Here is a 20,886-nt window from a genome sequence, read left to right as displayed (position 1 = left end):
TGCGTCCGCAGGGCGCTCTTCTGCGCGTATGGGTGAACTCGCCGTGATTCCTGGGTCCTGGGGGCCTGCAGCTACATTGTACGAGGCAAGGGCAACGCGGCAAGCTACTGCTCCTGCTCGCACGGTGCTGGGCGGCGCTACAGCCGCGGCGAGGCGCGCCGGCGGTTCACTCTGGCGGACCATGAAACTGCTACTCTGGGCATCGAGTGCCGCAAAGACATCGGCGTACTGGATGAGACACCCGCCGCTTACAAGAGCATTGACGCTGTCCTGGCTGCTCAGGACGACCTCGTAGAGGTGGTCACCGAGTTGCGGCAAGTGCTATGTGTGAAAGGGTGAGGAATGCCGCGCGCCACTTTCCCCTTTTCACCGCACCTACGCCAACAAACAGAGTGACAGGCACCCACCCTCGCGTACGAGCAAAAGGGAAAGTGTGCAGCAGCCGCGTGCCTTTGACCGTTTTCAAGCACTTTCCTTTTATTTTCACTTCTTCCTTTTTTTCCCCTGATGAAGGGCCCACCCCCGCGCGCGGTCTCCCAGGGTTCGGCACCCCCCCCCCCTCCCCTCTGTGTGGGGAAGCCCGGCAGGCCCCCTCCTCTCCCTGCCCAATGCCGCGCCGCTTCTGGTGGTGACAAGGGGTCCAGCGCCCACGACGCAGGGATGTCAGGGCGGTGTATCGCTGCTGATGTCGGCGGCTGGGTCCTGGACGGCGCTGCATCGGAGCGGCCTGCGGCCAGGAGCGTGTTAGCGCCACCCGTATGGTGGGCGGGGTGCCGGCGCGATGTGGGGGCGTGGGGTGGGTGTGGAGTGGGGCAGGGGCCGTGCCGGGGTGGGTGGGCCGGCGCACTGCTGTGGCGCGTGTCTCGCCCAGCTTCGCGCGACGCAATGGGCCTGCGACAGGCCGTGGAAGAGGGGGCCGGGTGCAGAGCGGAGTTTGAGCTCGTCTGCTGTATGATGGCGGATGGAGAGGCTTTGAATGGAACTCCCCTTTCTTCCTTTTCTCGTTTCAGCTTATGACGTCTGAGCACTTCTGCTGTTTTCAGGTTTTTTTCACACACGGTTGTTCTTTTCTCTCTCACATGCGTGGAGGTTGAAAGGCGAGAGGGGCCTGCTAGCCGTGTCTCTCCATCTGACGGCCGAGCGGTTCGGCCTAGACGACGAGGATTTAGCTGTGGCGCAGTAGACGTTGGTGAGCTACGACTTTGTGCATAAGCTGATTGACGTGTTGGGGGGGGGGGGAAGGGAAGCGGATAGGCGATGTTGAAGAGAGAAAGATGGTCATGTGCCTTGTCAAACACATCAACACGTGCCATTCCTCCTCCTCTTCCTCGTGCGCCCGCTTCTCACATCAGCGCGACCATGCACATACGCTGCTTGGCGCTAGCTGCTGTTGCTCGTTTTCTCCCCATGTTTTCTTCCAGAAAGGAATCTACGCTAGCTCTTTGACGACACCGTGTCGGATCTCTAACGCTGCCCTTTTAACCATGGCAACCGCCATCTCCTCTCACCGACGCACAGACCGATACCCCTGTGCCCAATGTATTTCACCTTCATGTACCCGACAACCCGGATCTACATCACTGCCACGCCACGGCCGTGGTTGTGACGATGCACGGTGCCGCATATCGTTGCCACAGGATGCGGTCTGCCCGGCACTGTGGTTTGATCGCTTGAGCTGTACTTACTTCATCTCTATGCATTTCTTCATCTTCCTACGCCTGTTTCCCCTCTTGTTGTCTCTGTGTCTCTTCTGATGGCACGTACACACACACACACACATCGTGCACTGCACACGCTCAGCTCGTCCTTGATTGGACCTCTGCCCCTTTATTTTCTGTCGTGTCTCCGACTGTGTGCGCGTCTAGGCATCTTGACTAGCAGTGAAGTAGTACGAACGGCATCCGATGTTTGGCAGAGCACACGCGTCGTACTTTTTAAGCTTTCGCTGTGCTACTTCATCGAGCTTACTGTGCAGCCGTGCCTCACTCGTCTCCATTCCTTTGCTCTAGCCGCTTCCCTCATTCTGCACATATAGGGAGAAGGCTCCTCACCCACGCGCGGCGACGCACACGAGGGTTGGTGCTTTCAGAGAGTGCATCCAACGGCTCGTCTCGCACATTGCGGGATCAGTGACGCAGTGTCATTGTTGACATGCCTCTGTCGGTACTGCTTTACTCTTCCCATCCCTCACTTGTCTTTCTGCAGCTGGATAGGAAGCCTTGTAGAGTACCAAGGTAACCGTGTACGGCCTCTTCCCTTCCTCCCTCACTCTCGCCAATGAAGCGTCTCCGCCAGGAGGAGGATGTTGTCTCGGCACGCATGGGGGCGCATGATGCTTCTACCGTTGCCTCTGCTGCCCTCAACTCGTCGTCCTCTCCCTACGCGTTGTACTTTGAGGTCATCTTCGGCATCACCTCCCGCCGAAGTGGATCATTGGAGGCGGAGCGGGCGGCACTCATGTCGCGGCTGCTCGGTGCCGCCACCACCACTCTAACCTCAGCAACTCAGACCTCCTCCCAAGCGACCGCCTCGGCGACGACACTTGACGTTGCGACGCTGATGGAAGATGACGTTGCTGTTTGTTTGGGTGGCTTCACAAAGGAGCTGGTGTATCAGCAGCTTCTACATTGCAGTGAGGAGGGCTCCCTTCTGCGTTTGCTTACCGTGGAGCTGGTGGCGAACGATGGCCGCACGCTGGTGCTCGCGGCTCCGCAACCGTCAACCATGGGGAGCGACGCAGCTAGCGCCTCACCACTGCTTATGGACGTTTCTGGCGATGACAGGGAATCTGCTGTGCAGGCGGCAGTGACAGGAGATGCCGCCTTTGCCCATCCCGCGGATCTGTTGCTTCTTCGCTGCCAGCCGAGACGACCGCCAGCAAACGTAACCGGGGGGTCCGGGGCTGCTAGCGATAGCGGAGCAGCGTCGGGTGCAGCTTTGGCGACACACCAGGAGTTCATAACGTACAACACATCCCTTTTCACACCCTCGGATGTCGACCTCTGGCGTGAGGCGGTGGAGGGGAACATAACAGTTGTCGTACGCTGGCTAGCGGCGCTAGTGCAGCAGCCACCGGGTCTCGCTCAGCTAGCCTTTCTGGAGGCAGCGGCAGCGTCGTCGTCGCCAAACGCTGGAGGCAGCGCTGGTCACGAGAGCTGGCGGCGCACGCTTCAGTTGCCGATGCTGCTATGTCTTAAACCAGACGTCATGCGCTGCGCCGATGCTAAGACTCTCGACCGACTGCGGCGCACTGTCAGCTTTGCGCTGCGAACCCTACTTGCCGTGTTCCTCCATGTGGAGTCAGCCATGCGCTTGCCGCGCCTGTGCCAGCGGTTGGTGTATCTCTTTCTCTCGTCCCCGCTGTACGTAGACGGAGCTTCGCAGGTGGCGATGCAGCTGGTTGCCACAGACTCAGCCGCGTCGACCCGGCAGTCGATGGTGCATACACTTCACTCCTGCCTGCTGCTGGGGTTGCAGTACGCGAGCGATAGCGCTGCTGTTTCGATGGACAGCTCGCTCGCTACAGCTGAGGTACGGCGGAGTGCTCGGCAAGCCTGCAATGGCTTCGAGCTCGTGCTCGCTCGTCTCTCCCGCGTGTGGCTGCAGCAGTCTCACAGCGGGCGCAGCAAAGAAACCGCGATGGATGTTAGCGGGCCGGAGGAGGCCATCTTCGAGGTGCTCGAGGCGGTGGCTGCCACTGGTGTCCTGAAGGAGGTGCTGCGCTGGCTGCAGTTGGAGGAAGATGTACGACGCTCTCACGACCACCTTGGTGCCAACTGCAGTGGCTCCAGCGATGACATGACGGACACACTCGCAGAGCTCCTTGTTCCGCCCGCCCTACATCACATCCAAGAGAGGCGGCACTTGCAAGATTGTGCGGTGGCAGAACAGTTGACAGCTTTGCGGCGTACCTACAACCCGTACCTTAGCCATGAGGTCCAGCAGTTTATCCGCTCCACTGCGTTGGCAGCCTACGCTGAGCTCTACGCCAGTGCCGCTCGCGCGGTGCGACACGTGACGAAGCTGCCTGGTGGCGCGGCAGAACTGTGCCGGGGTCGTGTTGATGGCGTCATAGCGGTGCGCGTGAGCGGCCTGGAGGCTGTGGGGCCGCGGCCTGGCGGGTTGTCGGAGTACTCGCTGGCGGAAGTGCAGCACTACGCAGCCTTTGGCCTGCCAGTTGACTTGTGTGTGCGCGGGTCGCGCGAGAGGCGGCACCAAGACGAGATGAAGGCGCTTGTGTCGGCGCTGCAGTTGGCCCAAGTGTCCGACACGGACGCCTCCCTCTTCGCCTATGCCATGGTTCAGCTCACTGGCCAGTGGGCCATCTTTCCATTGGTGCTCACGCACGCAAAGGCTGACAGCCCGTCGAAGGAAGCGGGCAGCAGTGTCTTTACCACCTCTTCTCGAGTGACGGCACACGTGTTGCGCGACGCAGACATGCTGGCAGACTTTATCCTTACGAGCGCCGCGGCTGCGGAGGATGGACAGACTCAGGCATGGATTGTCTTAGGGGCAGAGGGTGCGGGAAATCAGCGACGCGGCTCTCGACGCCGCCGTGCGGCGTTGCTCTCTGCAACCGCCGCACCGCTACCGGAGCGGCTCCTTCCAACCGGCACGCCAGCCATGACGTATCTCGACTGCCTTCGGCGCCTTCATGCCTTGTCGCGAAGTATACGGCAGGCAGAGGCGGGCGTGAACAGCAAAGGCCGCACCAACAACGCGAATGGTCACGGCGGCAGCCGCCGCGCAGGCCGGTCGTTTGGCGCGGACGCGGTGTCGGGTCTCTGGACAGAGCACTTCACAAATGGCGCTGTTCCGATGCAGCGTTACGTGTCGTCTCTCACAGCGCCAGTCGCTGCTCTACTGTCCGGCACTGGCAGTGGGGTAGATGCCGCCTCATCTTCGAGGTCGTCTGGTTCGAGCGGAAGGCTGCCGGGCGATGGAACGTTCACCTCCCTACAGACCCTTCTGGCCTTGGTGAACGAGGCTGCCGACTTCTCTTCAGCACAGGTCGAAGCGCTCCACTCTCTCAGCGCCATCACTGGGCTCTCCAGAAATGGCACCGGCGCCGTGGCGCAAGGGAATAGCGGCGTGCCTGTCTCGGTGAGGATGGTCGATGGGTGTACAGGGAGTGGCAAGACTGCCGTCCTCTACGCATCGGCGCTGGTGCGAGGCAAACTACACGCGGCTGCACGTCAGGAGCAGCAGCGCAATGTGCAAGGTAGTCTGAAGCATGCGATGGCGTCGGTCAAGGAGGCTGTCGCTGCGCTGCGTTGCGCCTCCGTGGCGGAGCTCTTTTCCACCTCTGCGGACGTACGCGCCGGGCGAAGCTTGTTGGATGAGGTGAGCCTCGTCGCTGCGGAGGCCCGTCGGCTCTACCAGCAGCTTAATGAGGGGTTCCTGTACTGCTCCACGCCGCTGCTGCTGCGTCCTGCAGTCGCCACGTCCACCGTTCCGGCCTCAGTTGCCCAGTTTCTCTTCGAGGCTAGCAAGGCGCGCCCAGTCGAGGGGCAGAAGAGGGGGAGGCCGAACGGGTCACACAACGCACCAGCAGCATGGCAGTTGAGCGAAATCACCTCTCTCGCGGCGCTGGTGAAGGAGTCGCACGCGCGGTCTCTCAACGCTCCTCTCACAACGCAGCTCAACGCCGAACTGCGCCGCCTTCAGATGACCGGCATGTGGAGCGGCGTGTGCCGCACCGCAGTGTCAGTGGCAGTGCCGCTGCTCTCGTTGACTCTGTCTGCGCGTGATGCGACGGATGTGATGGCCTGTGCGAGTGCGTCCTCTACGCCTGCACAAAGCTGGGCGGAGTTCATCGTGAGCGACTTCTGGCCGGAGAGCGACGTAGCCGCGACCCTCGACCTCGCTGCTGCTGCTGCTGCTGCTCATGACGGAGCCTCTTCGGCGACGTGGGAATCACTGACCGCCATCCCGGAGGAGCGCTATGCGCCAGTCACAATGCCGCCTACCACCCATCTCTCCTCTTTATCTAAGGAGCAGCTGGAGGGATGGCACAGCGTCTACCTTGAGAAGCAGAGCGAGCTAGCGCAGCACACCCACGCCGCCGTTCACGAATCCGTCAGGTCACTCTTCCAGCTCTTTCTGGATCTGGTGTGGGGTGTAGCCGCCACCTCGCAGAGCACGCGACACACTGTCCTGACCAGCACCCCGATGGAGCTGACGCAGGGGCTGCTGTTGCCGTACCTTTGGTGCTGGCAGCCATCGCACATGTGCGTCGACGACATCGACGCAGTGCAGGACGGGGTTTTTGCAATGCTAACCCCTGTCTCCAGTTTCGTCTATTCACTCACCTCTGAAGTACCAGCTTTTCAAGAGCGCCGCCGATCGCATGAGCGCATCGTGCTGGCGTTGCTGCGGTCGCTGCACACCGAGCTAAGGCGCACCGGCGACCTCACCACGACAGTCCTACACGATTCGCTGCGATGCCGCCGTGCTGAGGTGCAAGCGCTTCTGCGGTACACTATCGAGGACGCCCGGGCCCTTTCCAAGGTCACAGAGGAGCTGGCAAACAGCGAAGGTGATGGTGCTCAGCAAGACGGAGAAAGCGGCGAAGCGGCCGAGCCGCTTCAGGGAAGCACCGCCTCCACCATACCGCCCCCGCCGTTTACCGGGCTGGCCTCGTACAGTGCAGTAGAGGTATGGAGCCATGGTGTTTCAATGGACAACTGCGTTGCTGCCGACGCAGCTGCAGCGGTGTTTCTCATGGAGTATCTCTCCAGCTACTTCCCTGCGCGTGGCGACAGCGCGTCAGCGACGAAGTCACCCGCACAAATATCGTTTGGTGTCTACACGAGCAACGCGGCCGCGGCGGAGGCGATCTCGGCGGCGCTGTCGCGGTCCGCACTCGCGCCGTCTTCGCATTTTCGGCAGTCAGTGCGAGTGTGGAGGGAGTCACTGGAGGGTGCCGGCAACGAGGCCGTCTCCCGGGATTCCTTCGTGACGGCAACGCCACCAGTGATGGCTACGGCCATGTCTTCCACTAGTCTTGACGAGGTGGAGTGCGAGGTGGAGATAGGCGTTGTGTGCCTCTCCGGCCTGCTCGAGGTAGTGATTGGCGCTTTGCATAAGAGTCGCGACGGTTCCTCTGGCACCATCGTCGACGGCGAAAGTCATCGCCCAGAGGCGCGGCATCAGCAGTGGCAGCAGCTTTGGGCAGAGTCGTCTGACGGATCTGCGTCGCTCTTCGTGACGCGCCTGCAGTGGTGGCTGTGGCGGCTGCTGCGACGAGTGCGCCATGGCGTGTTTCTCATCGGCAGCCGCGAGCTGTTCGCCTGCATCCCACTGTTCACCAAGGCTGAGTCTCTGGTGCAGCGTCAGCGGCGCCTATTAGCGCCGAAAAACCATCGCGGGTATTGGCTACCTTCAGAGGTGGGGGCCAGTGTGCTGGCGATGGTGTGCCCAGACCACTTCAAGTGTCGCCGCATCGCCGTTGTGCGGGAGCACGATGACGCTGAAGCTGCCGCAGAGCCGTCACCGGAAGGAGACGAAGAGGACGTGGACGCAGAGGATGAATTTGTGACGGTTGAGGTCCATGGCCCGACTGAGTGCCTCTCGCTTTGCCTGCAGACGTACGACGCGTGCCCCAGCATTTCGCATGCTTGTCTGAGGCCGTGTCACACACAGCAGCGCATCGGGGCTGCCCACCTTGAAGAAAACGTCAGCTTGACGACTGACGACGCCCCCCACGCGTCGTGCCCCTATCCCTGTAGTGCAGTGCTCCCCTGCGGCCACGCGTGTCATCGTGTGTGCAGTGCATCGTGCGAGCCGTGCACCTACGCCGGTCTGACGGAGTTAACGTGCGGCCAGCGAGTGGTGAGCGGGACGGACAGCAACCAGGTGGTGCAGTACGCGTTTTTTCATCACTTCCAGGAGCGTCGCTGCGGGGAGCCGACGGGGCACTGTTGCACCCCGGTCTCTGTCTTGTGTAAGCGCTGCGGCACCCGTTCGATGGTCGCGTGCCACTGTGTCACGGCACAGCTGTCACGCCGCCAGCGCGTCACCGAAGAGGAAGGGACGCGGCAGAATACCGTGGCCAACGACGCCACGTACGTTCTCAAGGAGACGTCGTGTGCTGGGTGCGTGGCGCTCTACAACAAAGTTGCAAAAAAATTTGGGCACGAGCTTCTCGAGATGCCACCGGTGGACCACGCGCAGGATAGTCATCATATCACCGCGGCAGGACACCTGCGCGGCAGCGCAGATGCGGACGACGGCGACGAGGAGGAGGATGGTGAGGCTATGGGCACCGCCCTTCCACGCCATCTCCTCTCAACTGAGGCCCAGACAGAGCTCCGTCGCGAGTTCACCATCGCTAGCAAGAAATCCGAGTTGCTTGTGAGGAAGGAGGCACTGGAGATCAGCAGCGGGCGAGTGACGGAGAAGACGGACTATGAGGTGTACCGTGCGCAGTACGCGGCGTTGAGGGCCACACAGCAGTCGCAGGAGAAGGCCTGGCGAGACGAGTATCACACGATGCTGGACGGCTGGGCTGTTAAGTTGCGGCATGCGCTGGAGGTTCAGACGGCCCTCAGCACCGAGCTGGACACGTTGATGCCACGCCTAGTGGCGGAGGCAACCGAGGAGGCGCATCTGCAGCGGCTACAGTTTGCTGAGTAGAGCACCATAAGTGGAAGGGAAGCGGAATGCCGTGGGACTGTAAGGGTTAAGGTGGGATGAGGATGTTGGTGGTGGTGTAGCTGGGGAAGGAGAGAGGAAGGCGAGGAAGGTTGCTTGTGTCTAAGCGAGTTGCTCCTGAAACGATGGGCGCGAGGCAGTGGTTGGGTGGGGGCTACTGGACAGGTGCAGAGAGCGGCTGATCTTTCCTCGATCCTCTGCCGCCACCCTCTACCTAGTCGATGTGCATTTGTGCTGGCGCCCCCTTGAAGCAGCGGTGTCTAGGTGAGGCCAAGAGCGTCCGCGATGGAGCGAGAGAGGAGAAGGAGGAGAAGGGAGGTGCCGCTGTGCAGGCGAGCGGTCCAACTCGTGCGCTATGGTGGGCCTCTTTTTCTCGCTCTTTTCGTTTTTTTTTTTTTGCCCTCTTCCCGGGCGGATCGCACTGCGGCTCACACCCACAGACACACACCACGTTAAGTACGCATACGTCTCTCTCCGGCACACGAGAAGTGATGAGGCGATGCAAAGTCGTCTCATCGAGCAACTGGACGGGCTTCACAGGGATTTGGTTCGAGAGGCAAACGCTCCACCCCCTAGCGTGTAGTCGGTGTCCTTGCGGATGGAGGGGGGTGGCCCACCGAGATGCGCTGTACGGCTGCTACTTAGTGATTGTGACAGCACTACAGGACGCTGCAGGGTGACGGCGCGTCTGTGTTGCCGTGGGCTCGTGGAGGTTTCGCCGCTTTTACTCCGCCAGTCGTTGGACTGGTTAAATTGCTTTCACCGTCTTTATGAGCGCATTTTCCTCCCCGCCTCACTCCTCCTTCGCCCACTAACCTTTGTTTTGGGCATGCACACCCACACCCACACCCACCCACACACACACAACCATGAACGCAACCCCACTCGCCTTCTCTCTACTCCTAATGCCCCTCTCTGTGACACACACATGCACGCACCCCGTCCATGCGCGCAAAGAGCTCTGCCGCCGTCCCCTTTGCAGAAGGGCGTGTACCTGCGGGTGCGTTGCCCCCAAACGCAACCAAATCAGCAGCTGCAGCGAGAGCGAAAGGGAAGAAAGCAAAAGGCAAAAACAAAAAGTCACGAGTTGTTGATGATCGAAACTGGGACGCGAACATGCATGGTGTCTCTGCGGCGGTCTGCAGGGCTTCCCAGCAGAGTAATGGCTGGTTGCATGAGACTCGGTGGGCTCACCGTCTCTTTCATGACATTGACTTCTGCATCGCCGACGACTTGGCGGCGAGGCTTGGCGTCGCGCCAAAGTGCTTTGTGCTCGTCGCTCGTCCCCTGCTGCTGCCGCACACCTCAGCGAACGGTGTTTGTGCGCTTCCAGCCCACCCCTAACGACGCGTGTTACAAGTTCTACGTCGATCACATGCAGTTTCTGCCGCCCCACGCGCACACCATGCTGTTCAACCGCACGAACAGCTACCTGTCTCCGCTTGCCCACGCGCTGCTGGAGGCGCTGCCGATGGTGGAGGAGGTCACGGTGGGTGCGTCCTTTGTGACGGTGAAGCGCGTGGAGGTGGCGGATACGGAGGCCGCGGCGCGCTACTTTGCCATGACGTTCCACGGAGTGCAGCAGAGTAACGAGGCCGACGAGGCAGCCGCCGCGGCGCGGTCGCAGGCGCTGCAGCAGCACGCTGCCGACGTCATGAATGAGGACTGCGAGTCGGGTGGCGGGGCGGCAGCCCAGCCCTGTAGTGGGGATGACGCACCTACCGCATCGTCTTTTTCGACTGCGGACGCGTCCTTTGACATCGGCGGGTTCACGATTTCGTCGTCTTCACGCGACAATCAGATTGATGAGGCTGTCCTGCAGTCACTCATCGTCGCGACTGACTGGTCGGAGCTCAAGTTTCACGTAAGTGCACTGCTCACTGACCACATCTGCAGCGGCAATCCGCACGTCGACCCTAACGCCCCAAACCCCCACGCCGACACCGTCGCGGAGGCGGGTGACTCGGAGATTGTGCTGATGATCAAGGAGCTTGTCGCCACCACAATCCGACCACAGTTGCAAGAGGATGGCGGTGACCTTCGCTTCGTCGGCTTTGATCCCGTCTTGGGCGATATGCGTGTCGAGCTGCTTGGGGCGTGCCGGACTTGCAAGAATAGTAAGACAGCGCTAGTGGATCTGATCGAGCGCACCACACGACACTGGATACCTGAGGTAAAAGCTGTCAAGGAAGTCTCGCGGACCACTTCCGCCTTCGAGGAGTTGGCTGCACATCACAGTACAGCTGCCGCCGTCGGCGCGACCGGCTTCTCGTCTTCTGCATTGACAGACCGACTTACAGAGGAGGTTGATGACGATTTGCTGAATGCAAAGGGCAGAGTGCAGTTCTCGCCCTCACCGACGTTGGCGTCGGCGCGTGCTGCGTCAGGTGCGTACAAGATAGTGCGCGAGGTCCGGGCGTCCTCTGTCGGCGAAGCGACAACTACCTGCCCTGCTGCTGCGCCGTCATGAGGCTGGCGCTCTACTACTGGAGTTCGGCTGTGCCCTCGGCTTTTCTTTCTCCACCCTGACGGATGTTTTCTCGCTCGAATTCGACACTTTTTTCGCGCCCCTCTTTATACGCCTGCCACCCCTCTGTGTGGGGAAGCCCGGCAGCTCCCCCCCTCCTCTCCCTGCCCAGTGCCGCACCGCTTCTGGTGGTGACAGGGGGTCCAGCGCCCACGACGCAGGGATGTCAGGGCGGTGTATCGCTGCTGATGTTGGCGGCCGGGTCCTGGACGGCGCTGCATCGGAGCGGCCTGCGGCCAGTAGCATGTTTGCGCCACCCGTATGGTGGGCGGGGTGCCGGCGCGATGTGGGGGCGTGGGGTGGGTGTGGGGTGGGGCAGGGGCCGTGCCGGGGTGGGTGGGCCGGCGCATTGCTGTGGCGCGTGTCTAGCCCAGCTTCGCGCGACGCAATGGGCCTGCGACAGGCCGTGGAAGAGGGGGCCGGGTGCAGAGCGGAGTTTGAGCTCGTCTGCTGTATCACGGTGAATGGACACGCTTTGGAGAAGCGAAGCCTTTTGAGCCCCTGAGTAAAAAGCAACTGCAAAAACATGCAAGCCACTCCGTGGCAGCGATGGGAGCGGAAGAGCATGTACTCTGCACAGCTGATGCCGTCTGTGTGTGTGTAAGTGCGAGAAGAGGCTGAGGAGTAACGTATCGCGTTATTAGAGATTTTTGAGTGAGCGGCACGCGAGGCATCCACGCGATGCAACTCCCTCCCTCCCTTTGCACGCACATGTCTATCAACTCACTCCCCAAGTCGCCTATGTTAAACTTAGCTCATTCGATACTCCCTTCTTCTCTTTGGACTCACATCATTTTGAGCACACCTGTAGTTGTTCACTGTGGCCCTCACCCTCAGTTGTCTGTCCTTCTCACTGTGGGCCCACCTCGCTGCTGAGCGGTGCTGCGTGCTTGTTTGCGTGACCGTTTCCCCCCTGTCGACCAAGGCAGCGGGGCTGATGGGTTACTGGTGTTTTGATGTGCGACGATCTGTAGAATATTGCGCGCGTAGTGCAGCGTCTGTTGCTCCTCTCTGGCATCTCTTGTGTTTTTGTGAGTGTGGGCGCCCGCCTGCTCTTCTCAGGCGGTGCAGCTGCCCACTGGTTGGCTCGACAAAGCTGAATGGATGAGGTGCGGGGCTGCACACATCACTCTTTGCCCTGAGTGTTTCGCGTGCCTGCGCTGCACATCGAAGAAAACACAAATATCGCTGCTCAGCGTGTGAACCACAGACATAGTACCCTTCATATGCGTTTTGATAGACCAGCTGGGGATGAGGTGAAAAGGGGGGAGGATGACGGAGTGAAACGGAGTTGCGGGGGGCGGATTCACGCAGGGGGACTGAGGTGCACACGCACGTCGGTCTCTTCCACTCTCTCTTCCTTACTTTGCTTCTTCCTTCAATTCGCTTCTCCTTCGTCAGTGTCTTGAGAACATCACTCGTGCTGTTGTTGGGCCTCCCTCTCGTGGAAGAACATACACTCACACAACACGCATGCGAGCAGGACTTGCGCATGCGTACTGCGTGTGTGTGTGTGTGTAACTATGTGGACGTGCTTCTTTCTCATGTCAGCAGTGACGTAGCGCGCAGCGTATAGTACTGCACTCTCCGAATAAGAACAATCAAGGCGAAGGAAAAAAGTGTTAGCCGCGTATCTCATGATGCTCAGTTTGAACGTGCGCATGCCATGCACCCCCGCTTCCCCCCTTTTGAGCTCAAGCAAGAACACTCCTTTTCCTCTTTGTCTTGCATACACGCCACTTGTGCCTTCGCTCCCCTGGACCAACATGTGGTCGCGGTGCGCTTTTCCTGCTATTACTGTCCTTACGTCTTTCTTCTCCGCACTCTTCCCCCAAGGGTGGCCTTCTCTCTTTCCCCATCCCCGCTTCGCTCTCACACAGGCGTCAAGCAGTGGTTGACGCAGCGCCTAGGATAAACTGGGGTGTCGTGCTGGCTGAAGCGCAGGTGACGTCAAGGCACTTCTGAGCAGCGCGCTTTTTGCGCGCGCACATCACCCAGGTTGAGCTTATCTTCGCTCTCACATACTTGCTTTGCAGTCTCGATGAGAGGGGTTGTGGCGGCGGAGCGCGAGACGTTCTTCCAGGCCTCTGTGCAAGATGGCGAGCCGTACCGGTGGACTGCACTGGACGCCTCCCTGGACATCAGTGGCACTCTTCGGTTGTCGCACCTGGTGTACCTTCCTCCGCCATCGTTGGAGGAGCTGAGAGTGTTTGAGGCGTCGCGAGACATCTCACCTGCTGTGACTGTGCATTCTGTTCGCGCGATCGTGCGCACGTTGACCGCCAACAAGAAGGTAGAGGAGTACGTGGTGGCGTGCTTCCCGCTAGATGTGCAGAGGTTGTCCAGCGCGCAAACCTTCACAATGCCGTCAACACAGGTCAACCAAAGCGGGGCCGCCGCCGCAGCTGCCAGTCCGCTGCCAAAGTACACCGTAGCCTCTCTGCTACCGCACCGGTACGACGCGGCAGCAGGTCTGTCGAACACCTTTCTGTTGCCATGCCCGACAGACATCGTCACGCAGCTGAACATTCGCCTGGGGCTGGATGGGTTTACGGAGCTACGGGTTGATGGTCCAGGAACGGTGGTGTTCACGGGAGAGCAGCGGCTGACGATGGTTGGCCACCGACGACACGAATACACTCTTCGTTAAGCGCAGCGTCTCCGTTTCGCTGAACCAGGGGGAGGGGCGGGCGGGCGGGCGGGCGGCGGTTAGTGTAACGGCAATGTCCTCTCCTCTTTTTCCCTGGTTCGCCTTCTTAAGAGGATTGAAGGTCAGCGACCCACAGGTGGTGGCGTGCTCTCCTACTCTGCCTACGGCGAGGCGCTTAAGAAAACAAAAGGCTCATGTAGCATAACAGAATAGGGGCGGGAAGGCTTTGCCTACGCTAATGCGTTCCCTTTCCCCCGACCCAGCAGGACCCAGCAGGTTTGCAAACGCCTGGAAATCAAGGGGCAGAGGTAAAAGTATCGCAAGGCGACCCCACCGCCTCCCGTGACTCTCCGCGCGCCTGGCTCAGGTCAACCGCGCGCTGTTTTGAACGGCTGACGAGCGCCAGGGCGCTTTTGCATACGCTCCGCGCGCATGACGGCTAGTCGGAGCAGCAAGGAGCTCTGTCGACACCCACGGCTGCAGTGAGTAGTGCGTATGGACAGTGGTGATGCTGTCGGCGAAGTTGGGTCTACTCCGCCTTGTTGTATTTGCTTAGTGCTCACCCGCGTTCAATCGCAGCGCTTGCGGAGCTGCTTGTATCCCGAGTAACTGCCATGCTAGAAGCCAACCCGCGCCTTTGCATCTTGTTGTTCCCCCCTTCTCCCTTCTCCGTTACTTGCTCGCTTCTCGCACCAGGTCGTCTCCAGGTCGTCGAGCACAGGTACACACGCGTGCGTGCGTCGGCCACTTTCTCTCATGGTGGACTGCCGCCACGCACGTCTTGTCCCGTGTCATTGGCACTGTAATTCCCTCTTCTCATCCACCTCTTTCCTCCAACATGCGGAATCATCTCATCTCTACAGCCAACTTTTCAGAGGCGATTTTGCTCGCCTACCGCTTTACACAGAAGAGGCTTCTTCCGTTTCCTTGCGCCTTCTGCTCCACAGCAGTGGTGCCCCGAGCCTCCTTCGTGCCCTGCACGCTGCTGCAACTGCAGCTGCTGACCGCTGTTTTTTTTTTTTATTCTTCATATCACGTGCGCCTGCACTCGTAACGCGGAGGCGCCAAGTCTACCCCACCCTTAAACACTTTCGTTTTCACTCCTTATTCGTGCGTTAGTGCGTGTGTGACCGTGCGCTTTTCACTTGGTTCCTCCATGCGTGTCAGAGCCCTTTTCATCTGCTTGGCCTACTCATCGCAGAGACGAAGAAAGTGCTATCTTAACCCTTCACTTGAGGCCCGTGCACACCATCCTGGAGGAGGGACATCCACCTACCCCCCCCCCCCCTCCCCACACGCACACACACACACGTGTATACGGACTTCAACGTTGCACTTGGTGAGGGCCACTCTCCAGCCGCGTACGACCACATTTTTTTTAATATTTGCTCTGACCCATTGCACGTACCGTATTTTCTTAGCTTCGTGTAGCTTAGAATGAGTGCTGCCCAGCCGCGATCCCTACATGGTCCGCCATGCTCTGCATTATCGTCATTCTCTTGCGGGACCACGCCCGGCACTTCTGAAGTTCCGGCTGCTTCTGCCGCCACGGGCGATACGTCTTCTCTCGCCACACAGTGGCTCACGCCGTTATCTGCGTTGCAATCGCCGCATCACGCCGCCACCTCCGAGGCCTCCAGGGTGACTATGACTGCGCTTGCGGGACTTCAGCGGCTGGAGGGAAATGCGTTTTCCCTGCGCCACATGTCGGCGCCGTGGTCCTCTGGCGCCGCAATCACCACTAATGGCTCGGCAACGAATGCGACGTCTTGTAACCGTCTCACTTCATTCTCGGAGGCTGGGGTGGCTACGACGAGCGCGGCCATTTCAGCCTCACAGAGTACTCCGGATACATCATCGCGAGCGGGATGGCCAAGTCGTAACCCACCTCCTGCTACAGCGATGATGATACCACGCCCGGTCACCGCTTCCACTCCTCACGCACGGCGCGACACCGGAGGAAGGTCGAGGCGAGAGAAGCAGGCGGCGCGACCAAGTCAGGCAGGAGGAGTCGGCGACGACTTGGGAATGCTGATGGCGTGGCCACCAGCATCCTTGCAGCTGAAAGGGCGTAGTCGGTCTTTCTCCGAACACCTGCATATTTCACGACTGCCCCTGTACGGGGAACAATCAAGCGATGCGCAGAGCGGATTCGAGGCAACCTACAACGCGCCTCTCGGCACCCTGGTCGACACGGTGGCACCGATTAGCCAACTAATACAACCCGTGTTTTATGGAGTCCACAACAGCGATTTCAGAAACAGCGGTGGGGCGCCCAAAAAAACAGCGCTGCAACTGCACCCGTCCGAAGTCAGAGGCGTGTTACCACCGACACCCCAGCCGCGTGTCGGCGGCGGCGACAGTGCGTGGGTGTCCGCAGGTCAACAGTCGCCACCGGCTCTTGCCCCCCGCGGCGAAACGAATGTTTCAGCTAGGCTTCCATCGGGACTCTCCTCATTGCCGCTGCCGCTGTCTTCAAAAGCCCTGATGCCACCGCACCATAGGAGTCTTCACGCTGCAGCGACACATGCGCCAACTTACGTCGCTGTCGACGGCGCGCTTGTGAATGCACAACTTTCGCTGCCTACACGGGCGGACGCTCTTTGCAGCCTGTTCCAACAGTACATGGATGCGCAGCGAGCACTGAGGCCAAGCGTACGGCAGCGGCTGGATGGGGCCCCTGGGCAACTCACAGTACCACTAGACCTTCAGGAGCTGGTTCTCCGGCAGGTGCAGGACTTCGCTTTGCAGCTCGATGCTGCGGCTCATCCGCGCGTGCCACCCTACCAGCAGGCGCTCGTTACTTCTTTAGACCAAACCCCTGGCGAGGCGGCGGGAACAGGTCGCCCATATCAAGGTATGAGGTGCCCGCCACTACTGTTGGCCCCTGCCGCGTACAAGGGCGACGAGGTGCCCTGGGATGCCATTTTCGACTACCTAGCCGGCCCTCCAACTGCAGCACACGCCACTCTGCGTGCCGTTGCCCCCGCGTCGCGGCGCCAACTCGAACAACTGGGGTGGCGATGGATGATCGCAAAGGTGGCTATGAGCGTCTGCCCGTTCATTCAGGCGAACAGCGCGGAGGGAAATGTGCGGGACGCGTACGTGCACTTGGATGGGCAGGAGCGGCAGTACGTTGGGCGCGTACCAGTCGCACGCCGTACCCCACTGCCCCCAGTGTACCAGTCGGCGTTGGCCACGCGCGAGGGCCTGCTCGATGGGCATGCTCTGCTGGACTGCGAACGGCAATCGCTGCTGCTGGATTGGGCGTGGCGCGAAGGGTGGTTGCACCGCCTCGCCTGCTCCCACCATGCCTTTCTCTTACCTCGCCTTTCCGGTCGTTGCGCCATGCCCTCGCGCATTTGCGTTGACGGCGTGGACTGCGACGTGCTGCGACCAAAGCGAAATCGACTCGAGGCCGGTGGTGTTGGGGACAAGGGCGGATCGGGTGTGGCCTTTACGACCTCCCAAGGCGCGGAGGGTATCGGCATACGTACGTTTTATGGCACGCAGCTGACATCGCCCCCGCCGTCTATGCTAGAGAAGCGACCTACCGAGGCGCTTAGCGCAACACGGAAGCTTCTGGACGATGCTGTAGGTGCAATCTCGCGAGAGTGGGCGCGTAGTGCAGGTGCATCGCGGCCTGAGCAGCTTCACGCCAAGCTGGCTTCTTCCTCGAGGTCCTATCACGCCATCACCAGGCCGTCTGCCGTCACGGCGGCGGTATCCAGCTCCTTCACAAGCCCACCTCTGGAGACGGGGAGAGTCTGCCGTCTGGATCCAGTCACCGACCTTCAGCATCATCTGCACTACGGCCATGCTTCGCTACCCGTCCTTGTCGAGGATGTGAGCGGCACGGCACACCTGCTATGCACTAGCAACACTCGACTAGACACAGCAGAGGTGAAGGGGTGGATTAGTGCGTGGCTGCAGCACCGGCACCGTCTGCCTCGGCAGCCCATCCGCACCAGCGCCGCCAAGTTTTTGTTTGTGGGGTTGCCGTCGGCACCACTGCGCACTGTGGGCGAGGAAGTCAGCGAACTCGACTACGTTGTGTGTACCACAGCGGCTGCCACCGGCCCTTCTCCAGAGGTAGGGCTCGGCAGAGCGTGGCACTCCGACGACTCCAGACCCGGAGAAGAGGATGGGGCAGCACGAAGCCGACTTCTCTTCTCTGACGCTGTGACCTCGCCGAAGGGCGACGAGGAGGAGGAGGGCCACAGAGCGGCAATGCCGGAGCTGGTCTTTATCAAGGACGGATTGAGGGATCGTGCACACATGGCCAGCGCTGAAGGGCTCGTGTGCGATGTTGCCGTCGATGAGGCCGGACACGCGGGCCACGGTGCTGTCGCGGAAGATCGCTTTCGCATGCTCCTGCCGAAGTGGCGCCACAAGCGGCGTGGTATGGTGCGCAGCATGAACAATGTAGACCTGCCGTGGCCGATGCTTGGAAGCGCGTCAGGCCAGCAGCCTCGACCCCTCGCGCTACACCTGACGGAGCAGCACATACCGTGGCTAGCGCATCAGCTGTGCCCCGACAGTGAGGGCGGCGGGCTTGTGGACTTGCAGGAGCTTCATCTTTGCGTGACGGAGTCGCTGCTGCCGCCAGGATGGGCGGCTGCATGGCGTTGGTGCATGAGTGTGCTGCGCGATCGCAAGAATCTGCTTGTTCTGAGTCTGGCCACGAGGCCATGTGCATCGCTGATGGCCGAGGGAGTAGCATCGGATATGCATATCGATTGCAAGCCATACGACACGACTGAGGTCATCGGGAGGCTGAGTACGTTCACTGCCACTATGCTCGCAGCGCCGCTGCAGGTGTTGAGCCTCCAAGGCGCCTTGGAAGACGCTGTCGCGCCGCTTTTTTGGGACGTGAACCGTGGCGCGCCGACGGAGGTCGGCGGGGATGGAGCACCACCGTCACTGGAGCGCCTGCAGGAGCTTTATGTGAGCGTTCGCAGCGATCAGAGTGATGGCAGTAGCCTCCGTTCTGGTGGACTCGGCGACGTCTATATCACCACCTCTGTGTATCCGTTACTGCAGGTACTCTGGCTCGACACGCCGCGCCTACACCACATTTACTTCGACCACTTGCTTGTGTTGCGAGAGCTGCATCTCATCTCTGACACGCCGCTTGCCTGCTCCGCTCTACGCGGAGTGGAGCTACTTCCTCATCTGGAGGTGGTTCACTTGGAGAAGGCGGTTATCGACGACTGCTCTTTCTTTGGCAAGTGCCCCGCTCTACGCGAACTTCTGCTGCATGCCTGCCGACTGTCACCTCTCCTGCTGTCTTCGTCGTTGGTGCTGGGGCCGGATAGCGGCAACGGAGGCTTTGAGGGGCTGGACGGCGTTGAGAGGGCGCCACGGCTGGAGACCTTGTCGCTCTGTTACACGGAGGGGGTGAGGAACTTGCAGAACTTTGCTCGCTGTTGCAGCTTACGCCGTATATTTCTCACCCGATGCAACGGCATCAGCTCCAGCTCCGTCGCGGGGATAGAGCTTCTGCCTCACCTTGAGCTGCTGGCGATGGAGTACACACGAGTAACCAGTCTCTCGCATTTTGCGGCTACCCCGGCGCTGCGCGTACTGCGGGTGGATGGCTGCAAGCGTGTGCTGCGCTCCTCAGTGATGGGTCTGGAGACCGCCGCCCTTCTCACGGAGCTGTCGTTGCGGAACACGAACGTCTCGACCGTCGCCAACCTTGGTGGGGGGTGCCGTGCACTCCGCTCACTGGACTTGAGTGGCTGCCGGTATCTCGACGCCGATGGCCTCCAAGGCATTCAGGCCCTGCCTCAGCTGGAGGTCCTCTCCCTCTCTCATACGCCTGTCACGGACGTCAACTTCCTCGCCGACTGCGTGAGGTTAACGACGCTCTACTTAGAAGGGTGCACGGAGCTACTGCCCAGCTCTTTGGAGGGTCTCCAGGGTGCACCAAGGCTCCGCAAGATTGTGGCGAACGGGTGCCCCACCCTAACCCGAGTGGGGCATCTTGGCAAGTGCGCCGCCCTCGAAGTCCTTGCCGTTGCCGGTGCCACTGCGCTCACCGCAGAGGGTCTGCAGGGGATCGAGCAGGGCCGCCACATCCAATACCTGGACCTCTCTTTCACTGCGGTCCACAAGCTGCACTTCTTGATGGGAGGCTGCCGAGCCTTGAGCTACCTCTCCGTGAAGGCGTGCCAGAGAATCACCAGCTTGTGCGCGCTGTACGGACTAGAGAAGCTTCCGCGGCTCCAGGTGCTGAACATGGAGAGCTTGGATGTACACGGTCGCCTGGATTTCCTGGCGACGTCCACCTCTCTTCGCTATGTCTCATACGCCGGGTGCACGAAGCTCTCCAGCGATGATGTGCAGGCGCTGCGTCGGTCGGGCGTGCACACAGCGATTCCGTAAGTCATGCGAGGCGACACACACGAATGCGTACACCGAGGCACGAGCACCAGAAGGGGTACACGACGTGCTGCCCAGTCACACGACCCCCTGAAAGAAACAAATGGGCGTTGCCCTGTGTGGACGCGAATGTCTGCGCCACCATTGAGACTCACAAGTCCGCCTGCATGGGAAGGCCAATGACAACAGAAAGCGGACGGACATTGTGCGAGCGTGTCTGCGCAGCCGAGATGGATACTCGCGCTCCCCCCTCTCTCTTACACACGAGAGGCGTTCTACTTAGCAGATGTGGCTGTCAGTGCCTTGTGTGAGCGCTCGTCTGCTGTGCCATGGTGCAGTGGCGTGCGTTCTCTTGCGTCCTGCCCCTTCACGGTTTGTGTTGCAGCACACGCCTGGTTGGCCACTGCTGCGCTCTGCTCTGCCTTACATTACCTCGTCTCCCTCCACTTTCCTCATGGTGCCTGCCAACACGCACACTCCTCCCTCCCAGTTTAAAGGCCTAACTCTTGTCAGCCTGAGCGGCTCTTGCTCGTTTTCACATCGACGTTTTCTTACTCTCATTCGCTCCCATTTGTTACCCCCCCCCCCCCATCCCCCCTCATCCTATACACATTTTCTCTTTCCCTCTTGCCCCACTCCTCCTCTCCGCGCTTTCCACCGTTTACCG

At 60.5% G+C, this 20,886-nt stretch overlaps 4 protein-coding genes across 4 annotated transcripts; all 4 read left to right on the top strand.

Annotated features, from left to right (window-relative positions):
• Positions 1-2,559: 2,559 nt before the first annotated feature.
• LBRM_33_0560 (conserved hypothetical protein) lies at positions 2,560-8,637 on the top strand (the record flags this gene model as incomplete). Its single annotated transcript, XM_001567776.1, has 1 exon — positions 2,560-8,637. One exon carries the CDS (start codon positions 2,560-2,562, stop codon positions 8,635-8,637), a length of 6,078 nt encoding a protein of 2,025 aa, XP_001567826.1.
• A 1,192-nt stretch (positions 8,638-9,829) lies between these two features.
• Positions 9,830-11,125, top strand: LBRM_33_0550 (conserved hypothetical protein; the record flags this gene model as incomplete). Its single annotated transcript, XM_001567775.1, has 1 exon — positions 9,830-11,125. The coding sequence occupies one exon, from the start codon at positions 9,830-9,832 to the stop codon at positions 11,123-11,125; it is 1,296 nt and encodes a 431-aa protein (XP_001567825.1).
• A 2,098-nt stretch (positions 11,126-13,223) lies between these two features.
• LBRM_33_0540 (conserved hypothetical protein) lies at positions 13,224-13,832 on the top strand (the record flags this gene model as incomplete). Its single annotated transcript, XM_001567774.1, has 1 exon — positions 13,224-13,832. One exon carries the CDS (start codon positions 13,224-13,226, stop codon positions 13,830-13,832), a length of 609 nt encoding a protein of 202 aa, XP_001567824.1.
• Positions 13,833-15,866: 2,034 nt separating this feature from the next.
• On the top strand, positions 15,867-20,222 carry LBRM_33_0530 (conserved hypothetical protein; the record flags this gene model as incomplete). The annotated part of the gene is made up of 1 exon (XM_001567773.2): positions 15,867-20,222. One exon carries the CDS (start codon positions 15,867-15,869, stop codon positions 20,220-20,222), a length of 4,356 nt encoding a protein of 1,451 aa, XP_001567823.2.
• Between the last annotated feature and the right edge of the window lie 664 nt (positions 20,223-20,886).

The sequence above is a fragment of the Leishmania braziliensis genome, chromosome 33, assembly GCF_000002845.2.
Source record: "Leishmania braziliensis MHOM/BR/75/M2904 complete genome, chromosome 33".
NCBI lineage: Eukaryota > Euglenozoa > Kinetoplastea > Trypanosomatida > Trypanosomatidae > Leishmania > Leishmania braziliensis.
The sequence above is the reverse complement of the archived record's forward strand: the minus strand, read 5'-3'. Positions and strand labels throughout refer to the sequence as shown.